Source organism: Scatophagus argus, chromosome 2 (assembly GCF_020382885.2).
Source record: "Scatophagus argus isolate fScaArg1 chromosome 2, fScaArg1.pri, whole genome shotgun sequence".
In the NCBI taxonomy this organism is placed as follows: domain Eukaryota; kingdom Metazoa; phylum Chordata; class Actinopteri; family Scatophagidae; genus Scatophagus; species Scatophagus argus.
Genome location: NC_058494.1, coordinates 11,880,619 through 11,904,986, shown reverse-complemented (window position 1 = coordinate 11,904,986; position 24,368 = coordinate 11,880,619). Strand labels below are relative to the sequence as shown.

Below are 24,368 nucleotides of genomic sequence, written 5' to 3'. Positions count from 1 at the left end.
CTGTCAGCAGCATTAAAGACTGAGCCGATTACCAGAAATTGTACAGACATTCAAACGTATTTTAAAGCCTGTATTCTTCTCAAGACTCAAGATGAGCTTTATTCTTATTTCCATCACTCTCACAAATAACCAACTCCCACACTTGCAATCAGCTTGCTACTGACATCCTGTGTGTGACTCATTAAGTCGATTCACACCAACTATTTTGTGTCTTCACAGCCTGTATTGCAGAGACACACCATTGGGCTGCATTAGCCGACCACACTGCACTTTATGAATATTGCACATTTTTGTACCTTGTTGTATTTCACCAGTCAATTTCTATGGTGTATACTACCTCATTTGTAGATAACACGCCTACTACAATATGTTGTGTGTGTGACCCCTACAGTAATAGCATTTTATGACAGTATTTGTTACACTGTTTGTTTCAATTTAATTCAAAGTCACGACATTAAAAGCACTTGCTTGATATTTTGTGGGTCCCCCTTGTACTGCCAAACACTTCCTCTTACTTATCTCTGTGGACTTCAGGCATGCCTCTCCTTCCCACAATCTGCCCACCTTTAGCCAATTTAATTCAAAGCTTCAGGTTCCTCAAGTCCTGCACAGACCAGTTATGTGGGATAAGGGAGTACATTTTCACTGTGAGCCTGAAGATGGGGAGAGTGTCACAGCTATGGGAAACATCCTGTGTGGTATCGTTGCATCTTACAATATGGCTACTGGACTACTTCACCAACCACCACAGTACGTGAGGGTACAGAACTGTGTGTTTGACATGGTGGTCTGCAGCACGGGGGCTCCGCAGGGAACGGTCCTGGCTTTGTTCCTTTTCACCCTCTGCACTGCGGACTTCAGCTACAACTCAACAGACTGTCACCTGCAGAAGCTCTCTGATTTTTTTCTTTGTTGGCCTCATAACTGAGAAGAACGATGCAGACTACAGAGAACTGATTCAGGACACTGACTGTGTAAATCAAATGAGTGAGTGAAGAGAAGTGTAAATTGTCAGTACACACAATTAAATGCGCCACCATTTCACTGGCAGTTGTTTTAAGTACGAGCTCAGCAGCAGCGCAGGTTCAGCACTGGACAGAGACAGCAGCTGCCGGGAAGCTCCAGCTGCACTCACCTGGGGGAGCTGAGAGACAGCTGCAGCCAATCACAAAGCATCCTGCTACACTACAGAAGGACTTCACCTGTTTAGAGTAGAGCACCACCAACAGGCGCTATCGTATAATGTCACTTTAACACGCAGGAAATTGTTTTTGTAAATAACTGCACCAAGTTCAATAGGAATAACGTCTGAGGCAAATAATATGGAACGTGTGAAAGTACATACTGTGTTTTATTTATGTACTTTATAATTAACGACAAGATAAACAAACTTCTTAAGAAATAATAAAGGCACAGAAAAGCTAGAACAAAAGACAGAAACCTACAGTCATCTCTTCTGATTTAACTGTATGCAGTCACATTATTGTTCTTCTGATTTTAATGATGTACAATTTAAAAATTACTGTGAGTACAAGCTTTTAGGAAAAGCGATAGTGAACAATGTTAAAGGACACATGTCGTTTCCAATGTGCTGGTGTTCAGTACGCGGTGCTCGAAGAGGAGAGGCCGCCTCTGTTTCCTTTTACGTCCTCAGAGACGAGCTAAATTGCCGAGTGCGGAGGAGCTTTGCATTACTCTGTGTTCATCAGCGTATAGTAAGAATGAGTGGAAGAGGCAAAGGAGGAAAAGGACTCGGAAAAGGAGGCGCTAAGCGTCACCGTAAAGTCCTCCGTGATAACATCCAGGGAATCACCAAGCCCGCTATCCGCCGTCTGGCCCGCCGTGGTGGAGTGAAGCGTATCTCTGGTCTGATCTACGAGGAGACCCGCGGTGTGCTGAAGGTTTTCCTGGAGAACGTGATCCGTGATGCCGTCACTTACACTGAGCACGCCAAGAGAAAGACCGTGACTGCCATGGATGTGGTGTATGCTCTGAAGAGGCAGGGCCGCACTCTGTACGGCTTCGGCGGCTAAACGCGACAACTTCTCATCAACCAACAACAAAGGTCCTTTTAAGGGCCACACACTCAGATCTTGTGAAGAGCTGAATGTTCTGTAATTTTATGTTACATTACATTACTAACACACTTTGCTAAGTTTAATCATCATCAGTATTGAGAATTTCTTATACCTACAAGTAAAACTACATCACTAATTTAACCACAAAATGCTTTCATTGGGTTAGTGGTTACAAAAACTAACGAAACGTTTAATTTCGTTAATTTAATTAACTCCCACAGCAATAGTGCAAACACCCATATCAAATGGGCAACTAGTCGGTTTTGTAAGTATGGATGAAGGCCGTCAAGTGCAGGGGGGTGGTATCGGGTCAGGATTCAACCATCTCTGCAAAACTGAAAACCAACAATACACCACCACTCCTGAACTGTCCTGAACACAGTAATATATAATTTTTCACCACTTGAGTATCACAGTATCACCAGGTGCACATGAATGCACCAACATTTTTTTTTCCTAGTTTCAATAGGGTCTTCACACTGTTCAGTGCCTTAACGACACCTTATGTCAGTGTCTCTTTGTCTATTCTATTAATTTTTAAATCAGTGGTCAACTCTAAAAACTTCTGAAAACTCAAACTAAACTAAACTAAACTTTTATCGAGTATCTCAAATTATTAAATTTCAAAAGTGCAATGGTAGCGTTTCCTTGGGATTTTTGGGGAAAATTTTATTTTGAAATGCTTCATCGCGCACCACTTACACGTAACCTACGTACCACTCAACGATTAATGAAGAAATACCATCCATCCACCCATCAACACAGTTTGTTTTTAACTCCTCTTCTCCCCACATACACACCTTACTCTTTCTCTGCGGGTCGTTCTCAGTAGCGCGCCTCGGCCACGCGCGCACTCGCTCACTCACGTTCATACACTGAGCTGCCTAGACTACACATTAGAAGTAGACACATCCCACAACAACCCGAAAGAAACATCTGCTCTTAATAATAAAGTGGTGGCTCTTAGAAGAGCCGTTGGTTGGTCACAAGACAGATGGTTGTTTACTTGGAGCTGGTGTACTTGGTCACAGCCTTGGTGCCCTCAGACACGGCGTGCTTAGCCAGCTCACCGGGCAGCAGCAGACGCACTGCGGTCTGAATCTCCCTGGAAGTGATGGTGGAGCGCTTGTTGTAGTGAGCCAGACGAGAAGCCTCAGCAGCAATGCGCTCGAAGATGTCGTTCACAAAGGAGTTCATGATGCTCATGGCCTTGGACGAGATACCGGTGTCAGGGTGGACCTGCTTCAGCACCTTGTACACATAGATGGCGTAACTCTCCTTCCTGGTCTTTCTCTTCTTCTTGCCTCCTTTACCGGCAGTCTTAGTCACTGCCTTCTTGGAGCCTTTCTTCGGTGCAGACTTGGCTGGTTCGGGCATCTTGATTCTCTCTGATTAACACAGCGATAAAGATAGACACATTGGCTACAGCAACTGTTCTTATATGGACTGCATGCAAACACGACTGTGTAGTTCCCCTCCTGTAATTGGTTGAGCTGCTCAAGGGGGGTTTGGGCGCTTGTGTCACACTTTGGTTCGTCGTATTTCCATGGCAACTCGCGTTCATGATATATGACGCGCTTTTTCGAGACAGACAGTGTATTATGGAAGGACATTAAGGAAAGGCGTGCTCAGACCGTGACTAACAAAATATTAATGAATTAGTTATTTTGTTTTAGTGGCCTTTCTGAAACTCTGTAACAACCCCAATAAAGACCTCCTGTTGTTTAACTGAAGATTGAACAACGCCAACAACAATTACGATAATTCAATAAAAACTGAAGGCAATGAATGTGATAAGTGAGAACAAGACCAAGATCCAATGACAGTTCAAAGACTGGTTGTATTGCATTTTGATAAACAACATCAATCTAATCAAGAAGTGATAGTAACAATTGGGAGCTAACTTTCTAAACAACACAGCATGAAATGTAGTTTAAAGCCCAACTCTTGAGAGTTCATGATCAATTCACAGACCAAAAATAAACTGCAATATCAGACTTTGTTTTGTTACCAACATTTGCTTTTGTGAAAGCAAACAAAGAAAGCCATTCTTGTGAGATATTGAAATTGGACTGAAGAAAAACACGGATATGTGCCAGATTAGGGTCAGTTACTGAGTTACTTTGATTAATACTGAGAACTTAAGATAAATTGTTTGTCAAAGGAAGAGGTCCCAATGGTGAATCAGATCAGACTTATTTCCATATATTGCTTTCTGTTACGAAAATATGGCTTGAACCTCAGAATTGCATTTTCAGAAACACAAAGCGCAATAGAGTTTATGTTAAAAGAGATAATAATCAAAAATTAAAAAGCTTAAAATTTGATTAGTGAAGATTAGACTTATAGAAGATTAGACCACAATTATTGTGGATGCTGAGATAATGTGGAAGTTGATCACAAACTGATTTTTTGACAACTTTAACAACTGAACAAATAATGGATATGGGGCTATAATTGTTAATATATATAAGTATATTGCTATTATATTGAGTGGAATATGTACATTTTCAGATCACTGGTGACTCAAATGTCAGCAAAGAAAGGTTGAATAAATGAGTGAATATAAGAGATTGTGGAAATCTGGTTTAATAATAAAAATAATATAATAAAAATCAGGTTTCTTGTCCAGTTCAGCACCACTGGTAAAATTTTCCTCAAAGAAAAAGAAGCAGCAAAGAGAAAGTAAGTGTCAGGTGACAAGGTAGAACAAGCAGGAGAAATACTGATTAAATATTTGGGCAACAGATGCAGAGTCATGTATTGGTAATGGTGGCCGGATGGTGACACAAGCCAAAGTTTGTATCAATACCCAACCAAAGTTCATCTGTTTGGTGCTGTCTCCTTATGACCCTGTGCTAATTTTGTTCTGCAAATAATGAAATAAGACAAAAATAGCAAATTTAATACATTGGCAGCTGACACCGTAAAATCAAATTTTAATGTTGATGACTGCCTTAAGCTTCTTGTACCAGAAAAGCAAGCTGTTAAACTCTCAGTGAGCTGTGTGCTAAAGATTCAAACTAGAAAAATGGGTTAGCAATAGCCACGCTGCCCTGACATAGAGCTAAACAGAATCAGAAAACCTATCAGAGCTCTTAGGGAAAGGTCTTGCTGTACCTGTTGTACTAAAGGCTAAATAAGTTCTCCAAGATCTTTTCCATGCTAAGTGCGGATGAAATATAAAAAACTTTGGAGAATCACCTGACCACAGGAAAAATGGCTGATTGTGCTGGGTCAACTAAAACATTTAGTGTTGTTCAGAGACCAATCAGCAAACTTTATCTGCTCATGCAAGCTAGGAAAAAAAAAATAATAATTGTTATAAGAACTATGGATGTATAGATGAACTTCATCTGCTGCAGTTTTTATTTTGAAAGTAATGGAAGTTTTAAACACTTAAAACTTTAAACTTGTCATTATATTTTAACATCACATTACATTTTACATAGAAATTTTTCTCTGCATTTAACCCATCACTAATTGAACACACACGCAGTGAAACACACAGGAGCATTGGGCTGTCATTTCAGGTGCCCGGGAAGCAGTTAGGGGGATTGGTACCTTGTTCAAGCACGTCAGCCGTTACTAATTGAGGGTGGAGAGCACTGATTTATCACTCCACCCAGGTTGTTTTTCCTGTCGAGGCAAGATGAGAAACCGGGGGGGTCGAACCAGCAACCCTCTGCTTACAAGTCGCTTCTCTAACCACTTGGCCTCCATACACTATGTAAACAAGACACTTGATCATTACACTGTATTCTAAATACATAGATATTAACATGGAGATGGTCCCCCTGCACAGCTATAAAAGCTTCCTCTCTTCTTGAAAAAGCTTTCCACAAGATTTTGGAGTTTTTCTTTGGGAACTTGTGTCCATTCATGCATCAGATAATTTGTGAGGGGACGCACTGATTTTGAAAGAAAAGGCCTGACTCGCAGTCTCCATACCAGTTCATCCCAAAGGTGTCTGATGGGGTTGAAATCAGGGCTCTGTGCAGGCCAGTCAAGTTCTTCCACACTTAAATCATCCAACCATGTCTGCATGGACTTTGCTGTGTGCACTGGGCCTCAGTCACGCTGGGATAGAAAAGGGCCTTCCCCAAACTGTTGCCACAAACCTTGAAGCATTGCATTGTCCAAACTGTCTTGCTGAAACATTAAGATTTCCCTTCACTGGAAGTTAGAGGCCTAACAAAACCCTGATAAACAGCCTCCTGTCTGAATACTTTTGTCTATAAAGTGTTAAGTATACTGAAGGCCTCAGCACAGTCACTGTCCAAAGTACTGATCCTTTGCTGTTTCTTCTGTACCACACAGTTTTTGTTTCTCATCTTGTTTCAGCTCACATAAAGCTGCGATGCTGTCACCAATTTGTGCTCACTGAAACAATAAAATAGCAAAGCGAAATAAACAATATATATGCAATATCACCTCCGTATGGCAATAATAAATGCCATACTGTGGTGCATATAGCATGTGCACGTTATTATTAAAAAATAAATGTTGCACTACCAAGCAGGGCCTCATTTCACCTGTGCTGTGTACTGCAGTGTATTTGACTTAGCTTGACTGGATGTGCTTCATATTGTATTTTAATACATTCCCAAAGAGGAAATGAGGCCCTCTTTAATGCTTTGCTGGATGCCTGGGTGTTTGTTGTAATAATCGTATGTATTCATCCATTGATTGCTCATATCTTATCAGCCAGAACTTCGGATACAGAAAATCAGGGTGAATATTTAAGATTTAAAAAAGGGTCCATAGACTGACATGTTGTGAAAAGTTCAGTGCAGAAACTGTCTGCCGTTTTGAAATATTGATATAATTAACAGGAGTACTTTCCATGCTGCCCTCAATATTGCTAAATAAATACATTGCCCAGGGTAGTAGTAGTAGTTCCAGTGGTGTGCATTAAAATTTTGATACAGCAGGTCAAAGTGTGGATCCGAATCTTTTCAAATTCATTTGAATGTCAGTATCATTTTCATAATCAGCTCCATCTTTACTGCTGCTGAGATCACATTTGATCAAACTTGAGCTGAGAAGACAAAAGAGAAATGGTTTATCTTAGCTCTAAGCAATGTAAAGTCTAGAAGTCAAAACCCTCACTTTCAGCATCAGCAGAAGACTACAACTGACACTGACACTGAACGAAGTATTCAGCAAAGCTTAATATATCAACCAAGCAGCTTACATTTAAAACAAATGTATGTTACATTTTATTTATATTAAAGGGAATCTTGGATAGAAGAAATGTTCATAAACACGTCGATCAGCTCTGATAGGAAGTCTGGCACCATAAAGCTTCGGCCATCGTCAGTGTGTTTGCTGCTGCCAGAACAACTTCATTTTGTTACGACGTGATCACCAACTGATGGATGTTTTTACGTCGAGTCTCTGAACAAAAACTGGGAGCAACTGGAAAACGACTTCTGATGGAGCTCCGGTAAGTTTTAAAACATTTTAGGAGCGAAATGAGTGGGGAAAGTCGCCGAGCAGCGCTGGCCACGACGGTGAATGTGTGAGGTTTGCAGGCTCCCCAAACAAAATGCCGACAGCATCCGAGCTCTACATGACCTCAGTGCGAAGAGACACGAGTCCGCTATCGGCTCCCGTCACTGTCAGCCTTCAGCACTTCTCCCACGTTTAGTTTGGACTCTTTTATGGATGAGGAGAAAACACAAGTGACAGGACATTCACAGCGCTCCGAGGAGCCACGGCCTGACTTCACTCTCCACGGTTCTCATGGTGTGTTTAAGGTCCGCCTCCTGCTCCGGATTCCTCATCAGTTCAGTCAGACGCTCGTTGTCGTGAACACATCACTGAGGAAAAAAAAAATAAAAATGGCAGAAGTCGCTCCAGCTCCAGCCGCCGCTGCTCCGGCAGCCAAAGCGCCCAAGAAGAAGGCTTCCAAGCCGAGGAAGGCTGGCCCCAGCGTCAGCGACCTCATCGTGAAAGCTGTGGCCGCTTCCAAGGAGCGGAACGGCGTGTCCGCGGCCGCCCTCAAGAAGACTCTGGCTGCCGGAGGCTACGACGTGGAGAAGAACAAGGCCCGCGTTAAGATCGCCATCAGGAGCCTGGTGACTAAGGGAACTCTGCTCCAGACCAAGGGGACCGGGGCCTCCGGCTCCTTCAAGATGAACAAGAAGGCGGCTGAGCCCAAAGCAAAGAAGCCAGTCAAGAAAGCCGCTCCCGCTGCCAAGAAGCCCGCAGCCAAGAAATCCACAGCGGCTAAGAAGCCCAAAGCTGCGGCAGCAGCCAAGAAGGCAACAGCCACAAAGAAGTCCCCGAAGAAGGCCAAGAAAACCGCGACGCCCAAGAAAGTAGCCAAGAGCACCAAGAAGACTACCAAGAGTCCCAAGAAGGTGGCTAAGAAGGTGGCCAAGAAGCCTCCCGCAGCCAAGAAACCTGCCGCAAAGAAAGTTGCCAAGCCCAAAGCCAAGAAGGCAGCAGCACCCAAGAAGAAGTGAGCCCCGATCACTCTGAGGACTAAACATCCTGACCAAAGGCTCTTTTAAGAGCCACCCAAATCAACTTTATCGAGCTTATTCCTGTTCCCCATGTCGTCATTTCATTATTTAATTAGGATCACTTTGATCAAGAGGAAAGAGACAACATTCTACGAGATAACACTGATTTTGACATTCAAATATGAACCCACATTAGAACATTTGAGAACAAAATCGGTTCCTTTGTCCCATAAATACCATAATGCTGTAACTAACTGCTTCCACTGGCCTTTGTGGAAGTTCATGCCAAAACTGAACAACAAAACATGACTAAAGTGTCCTGCTCGATCAGCGGTTTGGGTGTCGGACCCGTAACCGGTGGATCGCTGGTTCGATTCCCCGTCCCGGTGTCCATGGCTGAGGTACCCTTGAGCAAGGTACCTAACCCCCACTGCTCCCCGGGCGCTGCACGCGGTCGCCCACTGCCCCGGGTTTGCTGTGTGTGTGTGTGCACGTCACTTGGGTGGGTTAAATGCAGAGAACAAATTTCGTTGGAGTGAGTTCCCTCCAATGACAAAATATGTCACTTTAATCTTAATCTTAATCTTATTTGTTGAATGTGAACAACATTTTTGTGGCACAGCCACTGCTGATCCTGTGCTGTTTTGGGTTGCTGCCACCACCACCATGTTATTTGTTCATCAATGACTTTGCACACAAGACTTACTTCCTGTTGCTCATCAAAGATGTGAAGTTCTTTGGAAGAAGTATAAACAAATAAATAAATAAATAAATAAATAAATCCCCACTAACTCAACCTGGTCCAGTTGAAGAGCTTCTATTTCCACAAGTGCTGCTCTTGAGAGGTATTGTGTTATTTTGCTAAATGCATAAAAAATATCCTAATTCTAATTAATATCATAATTTCACCACTTACACTAATGTGTGTGTTTTATGAGTTTCAAACGTGGCATAGGAAACTGAGCTGCATATGGATGCACTAATAATAAACAACCTCTAAAGGTAATTCATTTTCAGTAGGGTCTTCACACTGGTCAGTGTCCTAACAATTACAATTTAATATAATATTCATTTAGTTAATTTTATATTTACTGGTGCCAAACACCATCTCTCCCTGTGTTGAAATAGTGTGAACTTCATTTTGCACACTGATTTGGTGATAACTGATATAACAGGTGAAAAGTGTTCCAGCTAGCTGTTCCATCTAAAGACACTTATTTTGAAGGGGCCAAGACTGCTGTCTTTTAATTGTCAGTGTGTTTGTCCATTAATAGAAGTATTAACCTGTTCCTCACTAGGCCTCTTTCTGACAGAAGATAGCAATAAATAAATAAATATCAGAATAGAACTGAGTTTATTGCCATGTGGACAGATACACAGATAGATTCATTTTACACACTATATATATATATATATATATACAATATGAACAATAACAGCAGCCCCCTCCAGTCACTGTGTGCTCAACTCCTGAAGCCTCATTTTAATGAGCTGTGCTGAATTTACTGTTGCACAAACCTCCTGCACAGCTTTGGTATGAGTGTGGCAGTTCATACAGCTGTGACGCTGCCACCAGCTCGTACTCACTGGAGCACAGACACTGACAGATAATGTACAGGGAAACAGACATATGATTTCACCCCAGTATGGCAATAAAAACATGCATATTGCTGTGAATTCAAATAATTTAGTTATTCCATCTTTAAACTCTGCATTAACATTTGCACACATATATACCTATAAGTTCATACCATCTGTGCTTGTTTTAGTTACAGTTGACTTATACAGCATCTTTCACTTATCAGCTCATGTTGCAGCACGTGGCCCAAATGGCACATTATTTCACTTCTGCTGTGCACTGGTCATGTAGTAGTAGTAGTAGTAGTAGTAGTAAGTACTGCTCAGCTTCACTTGGATATCTGAAAACTTTGATTTGATACCATAAAACGACTTGGTTTCTTTTGCTGATTTCTGCCGTGTTTAGCTGTAATCAATAACAGTGGTGTCACTTTACTGCTAAGTGCTGTGTGCTTAAGGACGTGATGCTGAATTAAAAGAACGCGTGTGGAGGTGCATGTTACAGTTTAGAAAGCATTCGTAAACACACGAGAGGAACATGACTCTTAAGTTGAGTGTGTGGCTCTTAAAAGAGCCTTTTTTGTGGTTGTTTCCAGAGACGTTGAGGTTTTACTTGGCCTTGACGGGCTTCTCGGTCTTCTTGGGCAGCAGCACAGCCTGGATGTTAGGCAGCACACCACCCTGAGCGATGGTCACTCCGCCCAGGAGCTTGTTGAGCTCCTCGTCGTTGCGGACGGCCAACTGCAGGTGACGGGGGATGATACGGGTCTTCTTGTTGTCACGGGCGGCGTTGCCAGCCAACTCCAGGATCTCAGCGGTCAGGTACTCGAGCACAGCCGCCAGATAGACGGGGGCGCCGGCACCGACACGCTCTGCATAGTTGCCTTTACGCAGAAGCCTGTGAACACGACCGACTGGAAACTGCAGACCGGCACGAGAAGAGCGGGTCTTTGCCTTGGCTCTGGCCTTTCCTCCGGTTTTACCACGTCCGCTCATTTTGGAAGATACTTTCTCGAGTTTACGCTCAAAGAAACTGTAACTCCAAGCCCGCAAACCCTCCGCTTTATGTCTGCGCAGTGCGCGGGACGGATCCTACCAGACCAACCAGAAAAGGGGCTTCCATCAGAGGGCGGCCGCTCTGCATTTTGGCGAACTTTTTGAACTGATTTTCTCCAATGAGCAGCAGGGACTCGGGCGGTGGGTTGCTCCTCCAGGCGATGCTGAGCGTCAAGAGGAGCCCTTAACCAATCGAGAGCCGGAGGTTTGCAGCAGCGTCACTAACTCCCAGCCGACCCAACAGCTTAAGAGCAGCGTCGCCTCCTCTCTTGTCTTTACTATATTTTCTCGTGTTCAGAGAAACGAAGAGGTAATTATGGCAAGAACCAAGCAGACTGCTCGTAAGTCTACCGGTGGCAAAGCCCCGAGGAAGCAGCTGGCCACCAAGGCTGCCCGTAAGAGCGCCCCGGCCACCGGCGGTGTGAAGAAGCCTCACCGTTACAGGCCCGGTACCGTGGCTCTGAGGGAGATCCGTCGCTACCAGAAGTCTACGGAGCTGCTGATCCGCAAGCTGCCCTTCCAGCGCCTGGTCAGAGAGATCGCTCAGGATTTCAAGACCGACTTGCGTTTCCAGAGCTCCGCTGTCATGGCTCTGCAGGAGGCCAGCGAGGCTTACCTGGTCGGTCTGTTTGAGGACACCAACCTGTGCGCCATCCACGCCAAGAGGGTCACCATCATGCCCAAAGACATCCAGCTGGCCCGTCGCATCCGCGGAGAGAGAGCTTAAACTGTCTGCTCCTGTCCAAACCACAACGGCTCTTTTAAGAGCCACCTCACTCTTCATTTGAGAGCTTTTCTTATGTGTCTTGTTTGTGTGATGTTAACTACAGACTTTATTCTAATGTCAGGCTGGTCGTCGGATTGTGAAGCTGGTTGATAATATTAGCGGTTGTATGCCAGCTACCTAACTTGTGTCTGAGTCCTGTGGGATCAAAGCCCCCTTGTCTCTAGGACATTGTTGTCCACACCAGAACAAATGACCTGTACTGCACAGGGAGACAGACCACACAGTCACTGACAGACTGCAGGGTGCATCCATGGAGTTACAGCTTGATATTGTCACCCTCCTGTCCAGCACAAACTGCCCACCTACCTGCATTAGCTTTTAGAGTTTTCTTATGTTTGTTTACATGCTGCTTATGAATAAACACCTCACAGTCACTATCTCACAACTTGTGTTGGTTACTAGTAATTAGTTTCTGAACAGCAGCCACTGGTCTCTTCACTTCACACTTGCTTCATCATCACCAATCAACAGACTCTTTTGTATTTTGCACACCCTTCTGTGTGGGAGCATACGCAAACTTGTGCAGCTTCTTTTTACACTCCTTTGGCACATTGAAAGGAGACCTAATGCAGACAAAACAGACTGCATAAACTTCTTTTTATTCACGAGTTTCTCGTATGCCTGACACTCAGGTATCGTAGATTCTTTCGGAAACACCTGGAAACATTTTCAAACAATTCTGACACATTTTCATGATTTTTCCTGCTGTTAAAAATGAGTTGCAAGAATGTTGAGGCCTGTGCAAACAGGCTCATAGAGAGAGGAGACACAGTCACAGTGCTATGCAGTGGTGCTCAACGAATTGATTTTTTTCCCCCATTTTTTAATTTTTTTTAACATAGATAAACAAAACAAGAAAAAGAAGAAGATAAACAATGAAACAACAAGACCTGACACTTATTTATGTTCAAAAGAGTAGGAAGAACCCAAAGCTTGTTCAATCTCAACCCTTCAGAATCAGAATCAGACTCACATTACTAGGAATTTTTGAATTTGCATACATAGAACGTAACAAGTAACATATAATAGAAGAATAAAATAAAATAGAATAAGGTAACACAAAATAAAATAAGATAAGTAAAATAAATATGTTTCTGGAGGTAGTCCAAAAGTGAGGTAGTGCAGGGTTGAGTATAGTGCAAGTAGGTGAGGTAAACAGTGCAAATGGTCAGCAGGTGGATAATGACATGAGCATAAATCAGTGCCTGTACTGAAGTAACTAAAGTGCAGTGCTTCATCATCACCATTCAACAGACTTTTTTCTATCTTGCACACCCTTTCATTCCTACCTGCATTTTTGCTCTTTTGCTCCTTTGAGCACCCGATTAAAAAGGTAATGCAGTCTTTTATGTGTCTTATTAATATTCTCGTATCTGAGTCAAATTTCACATTAGCTTTTGATCTAGCTGCAGCTTTTTTGTTTATATTTCCTTGTTTGTCGCATAATTTTCAGCTTCTTTATTGTCTGTCATTTTCTCTCTCTCTCTGTGCCGCGATCTGATTTTGTTTGCAAACCTTCCTTTAACATAAGATTATATGAACTTTATTGATCCTGCAGTGGGGACATTCACTTGTCGTGGCAGCTCCCAAGAACAGAAAAGAGTGCAAAAACAGTTACAAAAAAATATAGAGGTAATCAATTAACAATTTACAAGTACAGTAAACACAGCACAATATACAGCTGTATGCAAGTTTTCGTAAGGAGGGAAAAGAGGACTAGGCCACTGAATTATGTAGTCCAACAGCAGAGGGAATGAAGGACCTGCTGTAGCTCCTTCCTACACTGAGGGTGTAGCAGTCTGCCACTGAAGGAGCTGCTCAGAGCCTCCACTGTCTGATGCAGAGGGTGAGAGGTGTTGTCCATGATGGGTGTCAGCTTGGCTAACATCCTCCTCTCACCAACCTCCTCCACGGAGTCCAGTGGGCAGCCCAGGACAGAGCTGGCCCTCCTGACCAGCTTATTTAGTCTCTTCCTGTCCCAGTCCGTGCTGCCACAGAGTCATAAAAAGTCCTTGCAGAAAGTCCTGCACACCCCAAAGGACCTCAGTCTCCTCAGAAGGTGAAGGCGACTTTGGCCCTTCTTGCACAGGGTATCTGTGTTATGTGACCAGCCCAGTTTACGGTTGAGGTGGACAGCCAGAGACTTAAAACTGTCCACCATCTCAATGTCGGAGCCCTGGATGTTCACTGGTGTGAGTGGTAATGTCCTTCTCCGGAAGTCAATCACCATCTCCTTTGTTTTACTGGTGTTTAAGCACAGGCGGTTGCGCTCTGGCAATGAAACAACAAGTCTGACTACATAAACTTCATTTTCAGTTTCCCGTATGCCTGACACTCAGGTGTCGTTGTAGATTCTTTAGGAAACACCTGGAAACATTTTCAAACAATTCTGATACATTTTCATGATTTTTCCTGCTGTTAAAAATGAGTTGCAAGAACGTTGCGGCCCGTGCTAACAGGCTAATAGAGAGAGGAGACACAGTCACAGTAAGACAAAGGAGCTCATTGTGGACTTCAGGAGAGAGAACGGAGGCACGCATGCCCCCATACACATCAACGGGATGACGGTTGAACGTGTCTCCAGCTTCAAGTTCCTGGGGACCTGCATCTCAGAGGACCTGACCTGGACCACCAACACCTCCAGCCTTGTGAAGAAGGCTCACCAGCGCCTCTTTTTCCTGAGGACACTGAAGAAACACCATCTGTCTTCAACCATCCTGGTGAACTTTCACCGCTGTGCAATTGAAAGTATCCTGACCAGCTGTGTCACAGTATGGTACGGGAACTGCTCGGTTGGAGACCGCAAGGCGCTACAACGAGTGGTGAAAACCGCCCAGCGTATCACAGGGACTTCACTTCCAGCCCTTGAAGACATCCAGAGGAAACGCTGTCTGCGTCGAGCTCGCAGCATCCTCAAGGACTCCTCCCACCCTGCTCGTGGTCTGTTTGCACTCTTGCCGTCTGGCAGGCGCTTCATGAGCCTCAAGGCCAGGACCAGCAGGCTGAGCAACAGCTTCTTCCCCAGGGCTGTCTCCTTACTGAACTCAGCCCCCCACTAACACCCTCACCCTACACCACACTCCACTACACCACCCTATCCTAACTGAGTACTACGTACTGAGTGTTGCACTAGTTCCTCTACCTCACTGTTAATATAGTTAGCCTACTGCCTATCGCTGTACACCATATTGTCCATTGCACTAGTGATTTATAGTTAATTTAACATCTGTAAATATCATTTGTAAATTGTGTTATAGTTTCCGCCTACACTGGAGGCACATTTAAGCACATATCCACCTGTATAATATGTTCATAGTACTTAGAATCTCTGTATGTTATGACAACTACCTGTATATCATGTTTATATTATATCTGTAGCATAGACACCTGTACATACCCTGTACATACTGTAAATTATTGTATATCTGGCACTTACTGCTTATTGCACTTCTGGTTAGATGCCAAACTGCGTTTCGTTGCATTGTACTTGTACATGTGTAATGACAATAAAGTTGAATCTAATCTAATCTATGCAGTGGTGTTCAACGAATGAATTGTCAAAAAAAGTCAAAAGAATATGCCATTCACGTGATTTTTGGCAAAGATACACAGCAGGTAAAATAAATAAAAAAGTACATCTCAACATTTAAATCAAGTGAGTGAGTGAAGAGAAACGTAAATTGCAGCGCAGGTTCAGCACTGGACAGAGACAGCAGCTACCGGGAAGCTCCAGCTGCACTCACCTGGGAGAGCTGAGACACAGCTGCAGCCAATCACAAAGCATCCTGCTACACTACAGAAGGAGTTCACCTGTTTAGAGAAGAGCACCACCAACAGGCGCTATCGTATAATGTCACTTTAACACGCAGGAAACTGTTCTAGTAAATAATAGCACCAAGTTCAATAGGAATAACGTCTGAGGCAAATAATATGGAATGTGTGAAAGTACATACTGTGTTTTATTTATATACTTTATAATTAATGACAAGATAAACAAACTTCATAAGAAATAATAAAGGCACAGAAAAGCTAGAACAAAAGACAGAAACCTACAGTCATCTCTTCTGATTTAACTGTATGCAGTCACATTATTGTTCTTCGGATTTTACTGATGTACAATTTTACTTTGAGTACAAGCTTTTAGGAAAAGCGATAGTGAACAATGTTAAAGGACACATGTCGTTTCCAATGTGCTGGTGTTCAGTACGCGGTGCTCGAAGAGGAGAGGCCGCCTCTGTTTCCTTTTACGTCCTCAGAGACGAGCTAAATTGCCGAGTGCGGAGGAGCTTTGCATTACTCTGTGTTCATCAGCGTATAGTAAGAATGAGTGGAAGAGGCAAAGGAGGAAAAGGACTCGGAAAAGGAGGCGCTAAGCGTCACCGTAAAGTCCTCCGTGATAACATCCAGGGAATCACCAAGCCCGCTATCCGCCGTCTGGCCCGCCGTGGTGGAGTGAAGCGTATCTCTGGTCTGATCTACGAGGAGACCCGCGGTGTGCTGAAGGTTTTCCTGGAGAACGTGATCCGTGATGCCGTCACTTACACTGAGCACGCCAAGAGAAAGACCGTGACTGCCATGGATGTGGTGTATGCTCTGAAGAGGCAGGGCCGCACTCTGTACGGCTTCGGCGGCTAAACGCGACAACTTCTCATCAACCAACATCAAAGGTCCTTTTAAGGGCCACACACAGTCTTTATAAAGAGCCCTTTTTCCTGTTGTTCTTTAATTCCTCGTTTCTTTTCTCTTGCTTAATCCAATTTTTACATGTTTACGTTGTGCTCTAGACTCCATTCTTTATAGACATTCTCCTGGTTTAAATGACGTACGAGTTTCCTGATCTTTTGTTAACTAAATTTCTGTTATTACTTGTTACTATAGGAAGATGGGTGGTAGTTACTTACGCAAGTTTAATACACGTTATATATGTAAGGCCTGCCTGTGCTAATGTCAGGCTGTTCATAATGTGATGGCTTGCTTGCACTTGAGAAACTGTGATCAGAGTACAGGTGAGTTGAGGTACTCTGTGATGTCCATGCACAGATTATAAAGCTCTTGATGGGGAAACATCTACTGTGTTAAATGGATTGGACTGGTCAGTGAACACCAATACCATCCACAGGAAAACGCAGTTGTATGTACTTCCTGCTCTGCTACTGATGTTCTCCCAGACTGTGGTGGCCAGTGGTACCACCACGGTAACTTAGTCTGTCAACATAACCTGGTTGGGAGTGGGCCTGAATCGTTTCCTTATTCACAGAGTCTCCGTCGAACCTGCAGACTTCTTGTCTGTTTCTGGAGGGCCCTGTAGATGAAGAAGTGATAATTTTTCATGCTCTCCCAACTTTTTATTTCAGAGTTACCGTTTTTTGTTACAGTCACTGCAGTACATTCACAACCTCATCTGTCCTCACATCACCCACCGTGGCCATGCACTCACCACCGAACAAATACTTTGCGTTGATCTACGTTTTTTTGCAAACCGGAGTGTTCTGTACAACATTGGAGATGCAGAGCACATAAGTCAGGCAACTGTTTGCAGAGCTGTCAGAAAAGTGTGCCTCACTCTGAAACGGTTTCTCTCACTTTTTGTTGTTTTTCCTGGCCACAAGCCTGTGAGAGCCATCAAAGAAGAGTTCCATGGAATTGCGGGTAAACAATTTCAAATGAATAATAACTTTTCTCTTAATAACATGTTGCTGTGACCTCTGGGAGCAAAAATTTGAATGTCTTTTGGGATTTCCCAATTGATTGATTGGCTGCATTGAAAGTTTCCTATCACTGCTCCTTCAGAAAATAAAGGAGATTATGTAAATAGGAAGTCCTTCCACAGCATTAATGTGCAGCTCACATAATCACAAATGTGGAAGCCAAGTGGCCTGGGTCTGCGCACGACTCCTGTATATATCGAGAGTCTACTCTGAGCAACAGACTGGACTGTGGCAAGTGCCCTGAAACATTGTGCTGGTGGCTGTTTGTCACCGTAAAGATCTTTGTCTAGTTTGTCTGTGAAAAATATCAGTACTAAATAAATGTGACTTTACTTGCAGGAGAGATTGAGGGCTTCCTTCTGGGTCACAACCCCTTACCCAGACCCTCAACCAGGCCCCCAGCAGCACTTCAATGTGGCACACAGCAGGACAAGAGCCAGGGCAGAGATGACTATAGGCCTGTTGAAAGCCCGATCCTAGTGCTTGCATCATCTCGGAGTAACCCCTGAGAGAGCCTGTGACATAATTGCGGCATGTGTTATTCTCCATGATATTGCGACTATTAGACGAGAGCAACACTCTGCCCTATAAATAGAAGACCATGAGGAGGGCCCCATCCACCTCCCAGAAAACCAAGATGAAAGAAAGAAATTTTGAACACATGTAAATACCTGTACTTTTAGATTTTAGATTTGTACTTATCTTGTTTATCCTATTTTTATACCTTTCACTTTTCTTTCTTGGTCGGGAATACTGCAAGTGCAATGTCTGTATGAAAAAGAATTTCTCTTAAATAAAGGGGATAAATAAAGGAATTCTGATTCTGATTATGAGCAATCACTGATCTCATATGCAATAATCATTTTCCGGGTTAAATCAATAAAAGATCAACCACATAGAGTAAAGGACCACACTGTCGCACATTCATTTTATTTAGTCTTCCTTATATCCTACAGACAGAGAGAGGGACAAAGAGAACAAAGAGAACTGCACACCCACCTCTAACTTAAAAGTATCTCGATTTCCAGATCTGCCTTTGGGATCTGGCGGTCTACCAGTCCTCATTCTGTTGGCTATTCAGGAGTCAAATGTTAACTTCACCACATTGATTAATGAAACATTACAGAGAACACAAACATCATGCAGGGATGAAAGAGTTGGACAGTATTAAATAGCTTAAGAAGTTCAACATGTGAAATGTTACCAAGGTGAGATACAACCAGGCACGTTATGTTTCCGCCTCACCTGATTGAATTAAATTTTTATATTTCATTTTCACTTGCTTCCAAGTACGATTTTCACCTCCTTGGTTGCACCTACATGAACAGAGGGTCGATACCATTTTTTACATGAAATATTTTAGGAGCGATTAAACCCAAAACTTAAGCATCGACCTGAGCACTGATTATTTTTCCCCCTCTTTCTTTCTGCTGCAGTGTTACCTTTTTTAGGAATATATATGCTCATATTCACCCTACGCTTCCACCAAAATTTCCAGCTCCAGAAGTGAAAAATACATCGAGTGAACTAATGCAAACAAGCCGTGTTGAAACAGGAAACTGTGGCTTTGTCAACTCAAAGTTAATGTTCATACTCAGTTTGTTGAACCTCCTTTATGAAATGGACCCTAGAACATCAACTTCCAAACCCCGCAGTAAACTTTTTTCCATACCTACAAACTTCTCATCTGGATTAATTATCCTGTGACAGCTGTTTTTACCTCCATGAAAATTAGAGGAGAGTATTCTATCAAAAAGAGAGATTAAAATACTGCCGTTGTTTACAGAAACATTCTTTAAGTTGATGCATTCAATTTTACCCCGTAGGAATCACCTGTACTTTACAGAGAAGTGGTGGCTCTTAAAAGAGCCGTTGGTGTTTTATGAGCTGAGTAGCTGTTTACTTGGAGCTGGTGTACTTGGTCACAGCCTTGGTGCCCTCAGACACGGCGTGCTTAGCCAGCTCACCGGGCAGCAGCAGACGCACTGCGGTCTGAATCTCCCTGGAAGTGATGGTGGAGCGCTTGTTGTAGTGAGCCAGACGAGAAGCCTCAGCAGCAATGCGCTCGAAGATGTCGTTCACAAAGGAGTTCATGATGCTCATGGCCTTGGACGAGATACCGGTGTCAGGGTGGACCTGCTTCAGCACCTTGTACACATAGATGGCGTAACTCTCCTTCCTGGTCTTTCTCTTCTTCTTGCCGCCTTTACCGGCAGTCTTAGTCACTGCCTTCTTGGAGCCTTTCTTCGGTGCAGACTTGGCTGGTTCGGGCATCTTGACTTCTCTGGTTATCCCAGCGATAAAGATGTTACATAGCCTACAGCAACTGTTCTTATATGGACTGCATGCAAATACGACTGTGTAGTTCCCCTCCTGCAATTGGTTGACCTGCTCAAGGGGGGGTTGGAACTTGTGCGAGCCTGTCGAGGGTTGTGTTTCCATGGCAACTTTGACTCACGAAATATGACGCGCTTTCTCGAGACAGATTGCGTCTGAAGGTAGGTCGTCAAGGAAAGACGCGGTCAGACCGTGAGTTAATTAATATCATTTGTCCAGAAGAGTGTAGTTTAAGTAATGTAATATCTGTTTTGTTTTTTTGTTTTGTATTGGTTTTTTTGTTTGTTTTGTTTTGTTTTTTTTTTTTTTTAATTTAATGCGTGCAATGCGTTTAAGAAAGTAAAGGCAGGTCAATGATTCTTGTCTGCTGAGACTTAAATATATAAAAGTATATGAGCTCTTTTGCCGCTTGATTGCTCAGCAGGAGAGACTGAACAAAAGAGTTGCTTATTGTCAGCCCAAAATGCTGTTTGGGCTGTTCAGGAAGGAGGACCTGTACTATGGATACACCGGTCCTAATAAATATAGGCCACGCATCATACATGTCCTTTGAGTTTTCTTTATTGGGTTCTTATTCTCTCCTCCTTCAGCAGACACTGTGAAAACTAGGAAAACAGATTCAAATGAATAAACAAAGGTTTCTCACTTTGTCTCAGTTCTTAATGAAAATGTCCATGTTAGAGTCCAAACATGTTAGCGTGACAAAAATATAACAAAACAAAGAAATCAATGGAAACTGTGTCACATGGTTCACACCGACCAACAATAGCTACACTGCAAACCAAATAAAGTACAATTATCGTGTGCACGTGTCGAACCGCATGAAGATTAATGCATGTCCCTCCATGTTAGTTGACCCATAGTGCTCCAGTCTTAACTATTATTAAACTCTTCATCAAACTAAAACTTACAAATACAGAAACAATTGCAGGCACGTATCCTTTAAATCTAATCTATTTTAGCCAAGAGTCTTACTGCCTTTACCTCTGAATCTCTTATTTATATTTTTAATCAGATTTTGTCACCTCATGAACTCGTGATAATAAGTATTCACTGGGACTGGTTTATGTGACAGTTACATGTACTGCACAAGAAGATGGAGAAAGATCCACAATCAAGCTGGTGTTTTCTGGAGGAGCTGGGTCTGTGAATATTTTCCAATTGTGCACCTTGTCAACTTTCTACCTGCTGACTTTTTTGTTAAAGTGGATGACTTGGCTCTTGGAAACCCCTGGGTCTTAAGACAGATTGTCAAGATCTTACCAGAAAATAAAGGACTAGTCCTAATGACAACCAGCACATGTATTGTTATGAGCCTTCCAAGCCTTAGAGAAAGAGATGAACTTCGTCTGCTGAAGTTTTTGTGGTTAAAGAATTTGAACATATGATTACACGCTATCAACAAAAATACTGGGGCATCTGACCACTACACCACCTTCCAAATACATAGACATATATGTAAAATGGAGTTGGTCCACCCCATTTGGAGTGTTTCTGTGGGAACTTTTGTCCGTTCATGCAGCAGAAGATTTGTGGCTTCAGGCACAGATTTTGGATGGACAGTTCTGGCTCACAATCTCTGTTCCAGTTCATCCCAAAGGTCGCCGATGGGGTTGAGGTCACAGCTCTGCATGGGCCAGTCAGGTTCTTCCGCACCAAACATATCCAGCTATGTCTTTATGTACCTTACTTTGTGCACTGGAGCACAATCTTCTGGGCCTTCCCTAGACTGTTGCCACAAAGATGCAGGAACAGCATTGCACTAAATGTCTTGATATGATGAAGCATTAAGATTTACTTTTGTCTATAAAGTGTATGTGCATTAAGGTTACTAAAACACTCAGCACAGTCACTGTCCAGTGCTGATGCTGATCCTTTGAGGTTTCTTCTGTACCACACTGAATATAAAGTATATATCTATCTATCTATCTATCATAATTTCATACAGCATATATACTTTCATACAGCATGTACATATGTTATTATTCATAAATAATTATGTTGCACCACATGTTTCAAGCAAGGTGTCACACTGACACAATAAAATAGCAAAGAGAAAAAAAGCGATATATAAAATATCAGTGAGTGTGAAGGAGAGGGAGAGTTAAACATGCAATTTTGCCGGGTGTTGCATGTGTGTCCAACTAAGGATGGGTCAAACGCAGAAGACAAATTCAGTGTGTGTATGTAAAAATATATATACTGCCAATAAAGTGATTCTTAATTCTTAAGCATTGAGCCTATCCCAATCGCAGGGCTGACACACAAAGACAAGACAATCACACACACTTACACACTCACACTCAAAGGCAATGTAGAGTGGCCAAGGACTCAGTCCAGAATGTGGGATTGTGGGAGGAAGCCGGAAAACCCACGCAGGCACATGTACACCCGGGAGCCTAACCCTCTTTCTGTGAGGCAACAGTGCTACCCGCTAACCACTGCACCACTTCCCTGTAACAAAGGGAAAATAATGCATATCTTTTCATATATATGCCTCTTAAAATCCTCTCATCATGAAATTTTGATAGTTGTAACTATAACTATAGTATTTTAACTATAGTATTTTCCATATTGCCTTCAATAATCTTACATAAAAAAGTATGACTCAGGGTAGAAGTAGTATGCAAATAAATTTTGCACATTCATCCACTGACACTGACTGATACAGCAGGTCCAAAGTGCATATCTGAATTAAGGTGACAGTAAAAAACACAAATAGTCCAGAAATTCCAGAAGCCCAAATCCTCACTTTCAGCATCAGCAGAAGACTGCAACTGTTGTGTGACACTTAACGAAGTATTCAGCAACGATTAATACATCAACAAAGCAGCTGTTACATTGAATTACAACTATTATACTGCCTAAAACATTTGCCTTTTAATTGTCAACGTGTATGTTACATTTCATTATTAAAAGGAGTCTTGGATAGAAGAAATGTTCATAAACACGTCGAGCAGCTCTGATAGGAAGTCTGGCGCCATAAAGCTTCGGCCATCGTCAGTGTGTTTGCTGCTGCCAGAACAACTTCACTTTATTACGACGTGATCACCAACTGATGGATGTTTTTACGTCGAGTCTCTGAACAAAAACGGGGGGCAACTGAAAAACGACTTCTGATGGAGCTCCGGTAAGTTTTAAAACATTTTAGGAGCGAAATGAGTGGGGAAAGTCGCCGAGCAGCGCTGGCCACGACGGTGAATGTGTGAGGTTTGGAGGCTCCCCAAACAAAATGCCGACAGCATCCGAGCTCTACATGACCTCAGTGCGAAGAGACAAGAGTCCGCTATCGGCTCCCGTCACTGTCAGCCTTCAGCACTTCTCCCACGTTTAGTTTGGACTCTTTTATGGATGAGGAGAAAACACAAGTGACAGGACATTCACAGCGCTCCGAGGAGCCACGGCCTGACTTCACTCTCCACGGTTCTCATGGTGTGTTTAAGGCCCGCCTCCTGCTCCGGGTTCCTCATCAGTTCAGTCACACGCTCGTTGTCGTGAACACATCACTGAGGAAAAAAAAAATTAAAAATGGCAGAAGTCGCTCCAGCTCCAGCCGCCGCTGCTCCGGCAGCCAAAGCGCCCAAGAAGAAGGCTTCCAAGCCGAGGAAGGCTGGCCCCAGCGTCAGCGACCTCATCGTGAAAGCTGTGGCCGCTTCCAAGGAGCGGAACGGCGTGTCCGCGGCCGCCCTCAAGAAGACTCTGGCTGCCGGAGGCTACGACGTGGAGAAGAACAAGGCCCGCGTTAAGATCGCCATCAGGAGCCTGGTGACTAAGGGAACTCTGCTCCAGACCAAGGGGACCGGGGCCTCCGGCTCCTTCAAGATGAACAAGAAGGCGGCTGAGCCCAAAGCAAAGAAGCCAGTCAAGAAAGCCGCTCCCGCTGCCAAGAAGCCCGCAGCCAAGAAATCCACAGCGGCTAAGAAGCCCAAAGCTGCGGCAGCAGCCAAGAAGGCCACAGCCACAAAGAAGTCCCCGAAGAAGGCCAAGAAAACCGCGACGCCCAAGAAAGTAGCCAAGAGCACCAAGAAGACTACCAAGAGTCCCAAGAAGGTGGCTAAGAAGGTGGCCAAGAAGCCTCCCGCAGCCAAGAAACCTGCAGCAAAGAAAGTTGCCAAGCCCAAAGCCAAGAAGGCAGCAGCACCCAAGAAGAAGTGAGCCCCGATCACTCTGAGGACTAAACATCCTGACCAAAGGCTCTTTTAAGAGCCACCCAAATCAACTTTATTGAGCTCATTCCTGTTCCCCATGTTGTCATTCAAGCACATTTTCATTATTTAATTAATCAATCGATGAGATTGACCTCTTCTTGACATTCAAATATAAGCCAGCATTCGAGGATCAGCTTTTTCAT

The 24,368-nt window shown here is 43.4% G+C and overlaps 6 protein-coding genes across 6 annotated transcripts; 3 read left to right on the top strand and 3 right to left on the bottom strand.

Moving 5' to 3' along the window:
- Nucleotides 1–1,675: 1,675 nt before the first annotated feature.
- LOC124053382 lies at nt 1,676–16,657 on the top strand. The gene is made up of 5 exons (XM_046378480.1): nt 1,676–2,030; nt 7,841–8,547; nt 10,726–10,951; nt 11,172–11,834; nt 16,284–16,657. Exons 1-5 carry the CDS (start codon nt 1,722–1,724, stop codon nt 16,605–16,607), a joined length of 2,229 nt encoding a protein of 742 aa, XP_046234436.1. The 5' UTR covers nt 1,676–1,721; the 3' UTR covers nt 16,608–16,657.
- Nucleotides 3,065–3,500, bottom strand: LOC124070196 (histone H2B 1/2). The gene has a single exon (XM_046409840.1). The coding sequence runs from the start codon at nt 3,453–3,455 to the stop codon at nt 3,081–3,083; it is 375 nt and encodes a 124-aa protein (XP_046265796.1). The 5' UTR covers nt 3,456–3,500; the 3' UTR covers nt 3,065–3,080.
- On the top strand, nt 7,878–8,606 carry LOC124070032 (histone H1-like). The gene has a single exon (XM_046409642.1). The coding sequence runs from the start codon at nt 7,925–7,927 to the stop codon at nt 8,549–8,551; it is 627 nt and encodes a 208-aa protein (XP_046265598.1). The 5' UTR covers nt 7,878–7,924; the 3' UTR covers nt 8,552–8,606.
- LOC124070183 (histone H2A) lies at nt 10,687–11,180 on the bottom strand. The gene has a single exon (XM_046409815.1). It carries the CDS (start codon nt 11,123–11,125, stop codon nt 10,739–10,741), a length of 387 nt encoding a protein of 128 aa, XP_046265771.1. The 5' UTR covers nt 11,126–11,180; the 3' UTR covers nt 10,687–10,738.
- Nucleotides 16,658–19,570: 2,913 nt separating the features above from the next.
- On the bottom strand, nt 19,571–19,999 carry LOC124070213 (histone H2B 1/2). Its single transcript, XM_046409880.1, has one exon. It carries the CDS (start codon nt 19,952–19,954, stop codon nt 19,580–19,582), a length of 375 nt encoding a protein of 124 aa, XP_046265836.1. The 5' UTR covers nt 19,955–19,999; the 3' UTR covers nt 19,571–19,579.
- Nucleotides 20,000–23,513: 3,514 nt separating this feature from the next.
- Nucleotides 23,514–24,227, top strand: LOC124070068 (histone H1-like). The gene has a single exon (XM_046409704.1). The coding sequence runs from the start codon at nt 23,546–23,548 to the stop codon at nt 24,170–24,172; it is 627 nt and encodes a 208-aa protein (XP_046265660.1). The 5' UTR covers nt 23,514–23,545; the 3' UTR covers nt 24,173–24,227.
- Nucleotides 24,228–24,368: the final 141 nt, after the last annotated feature.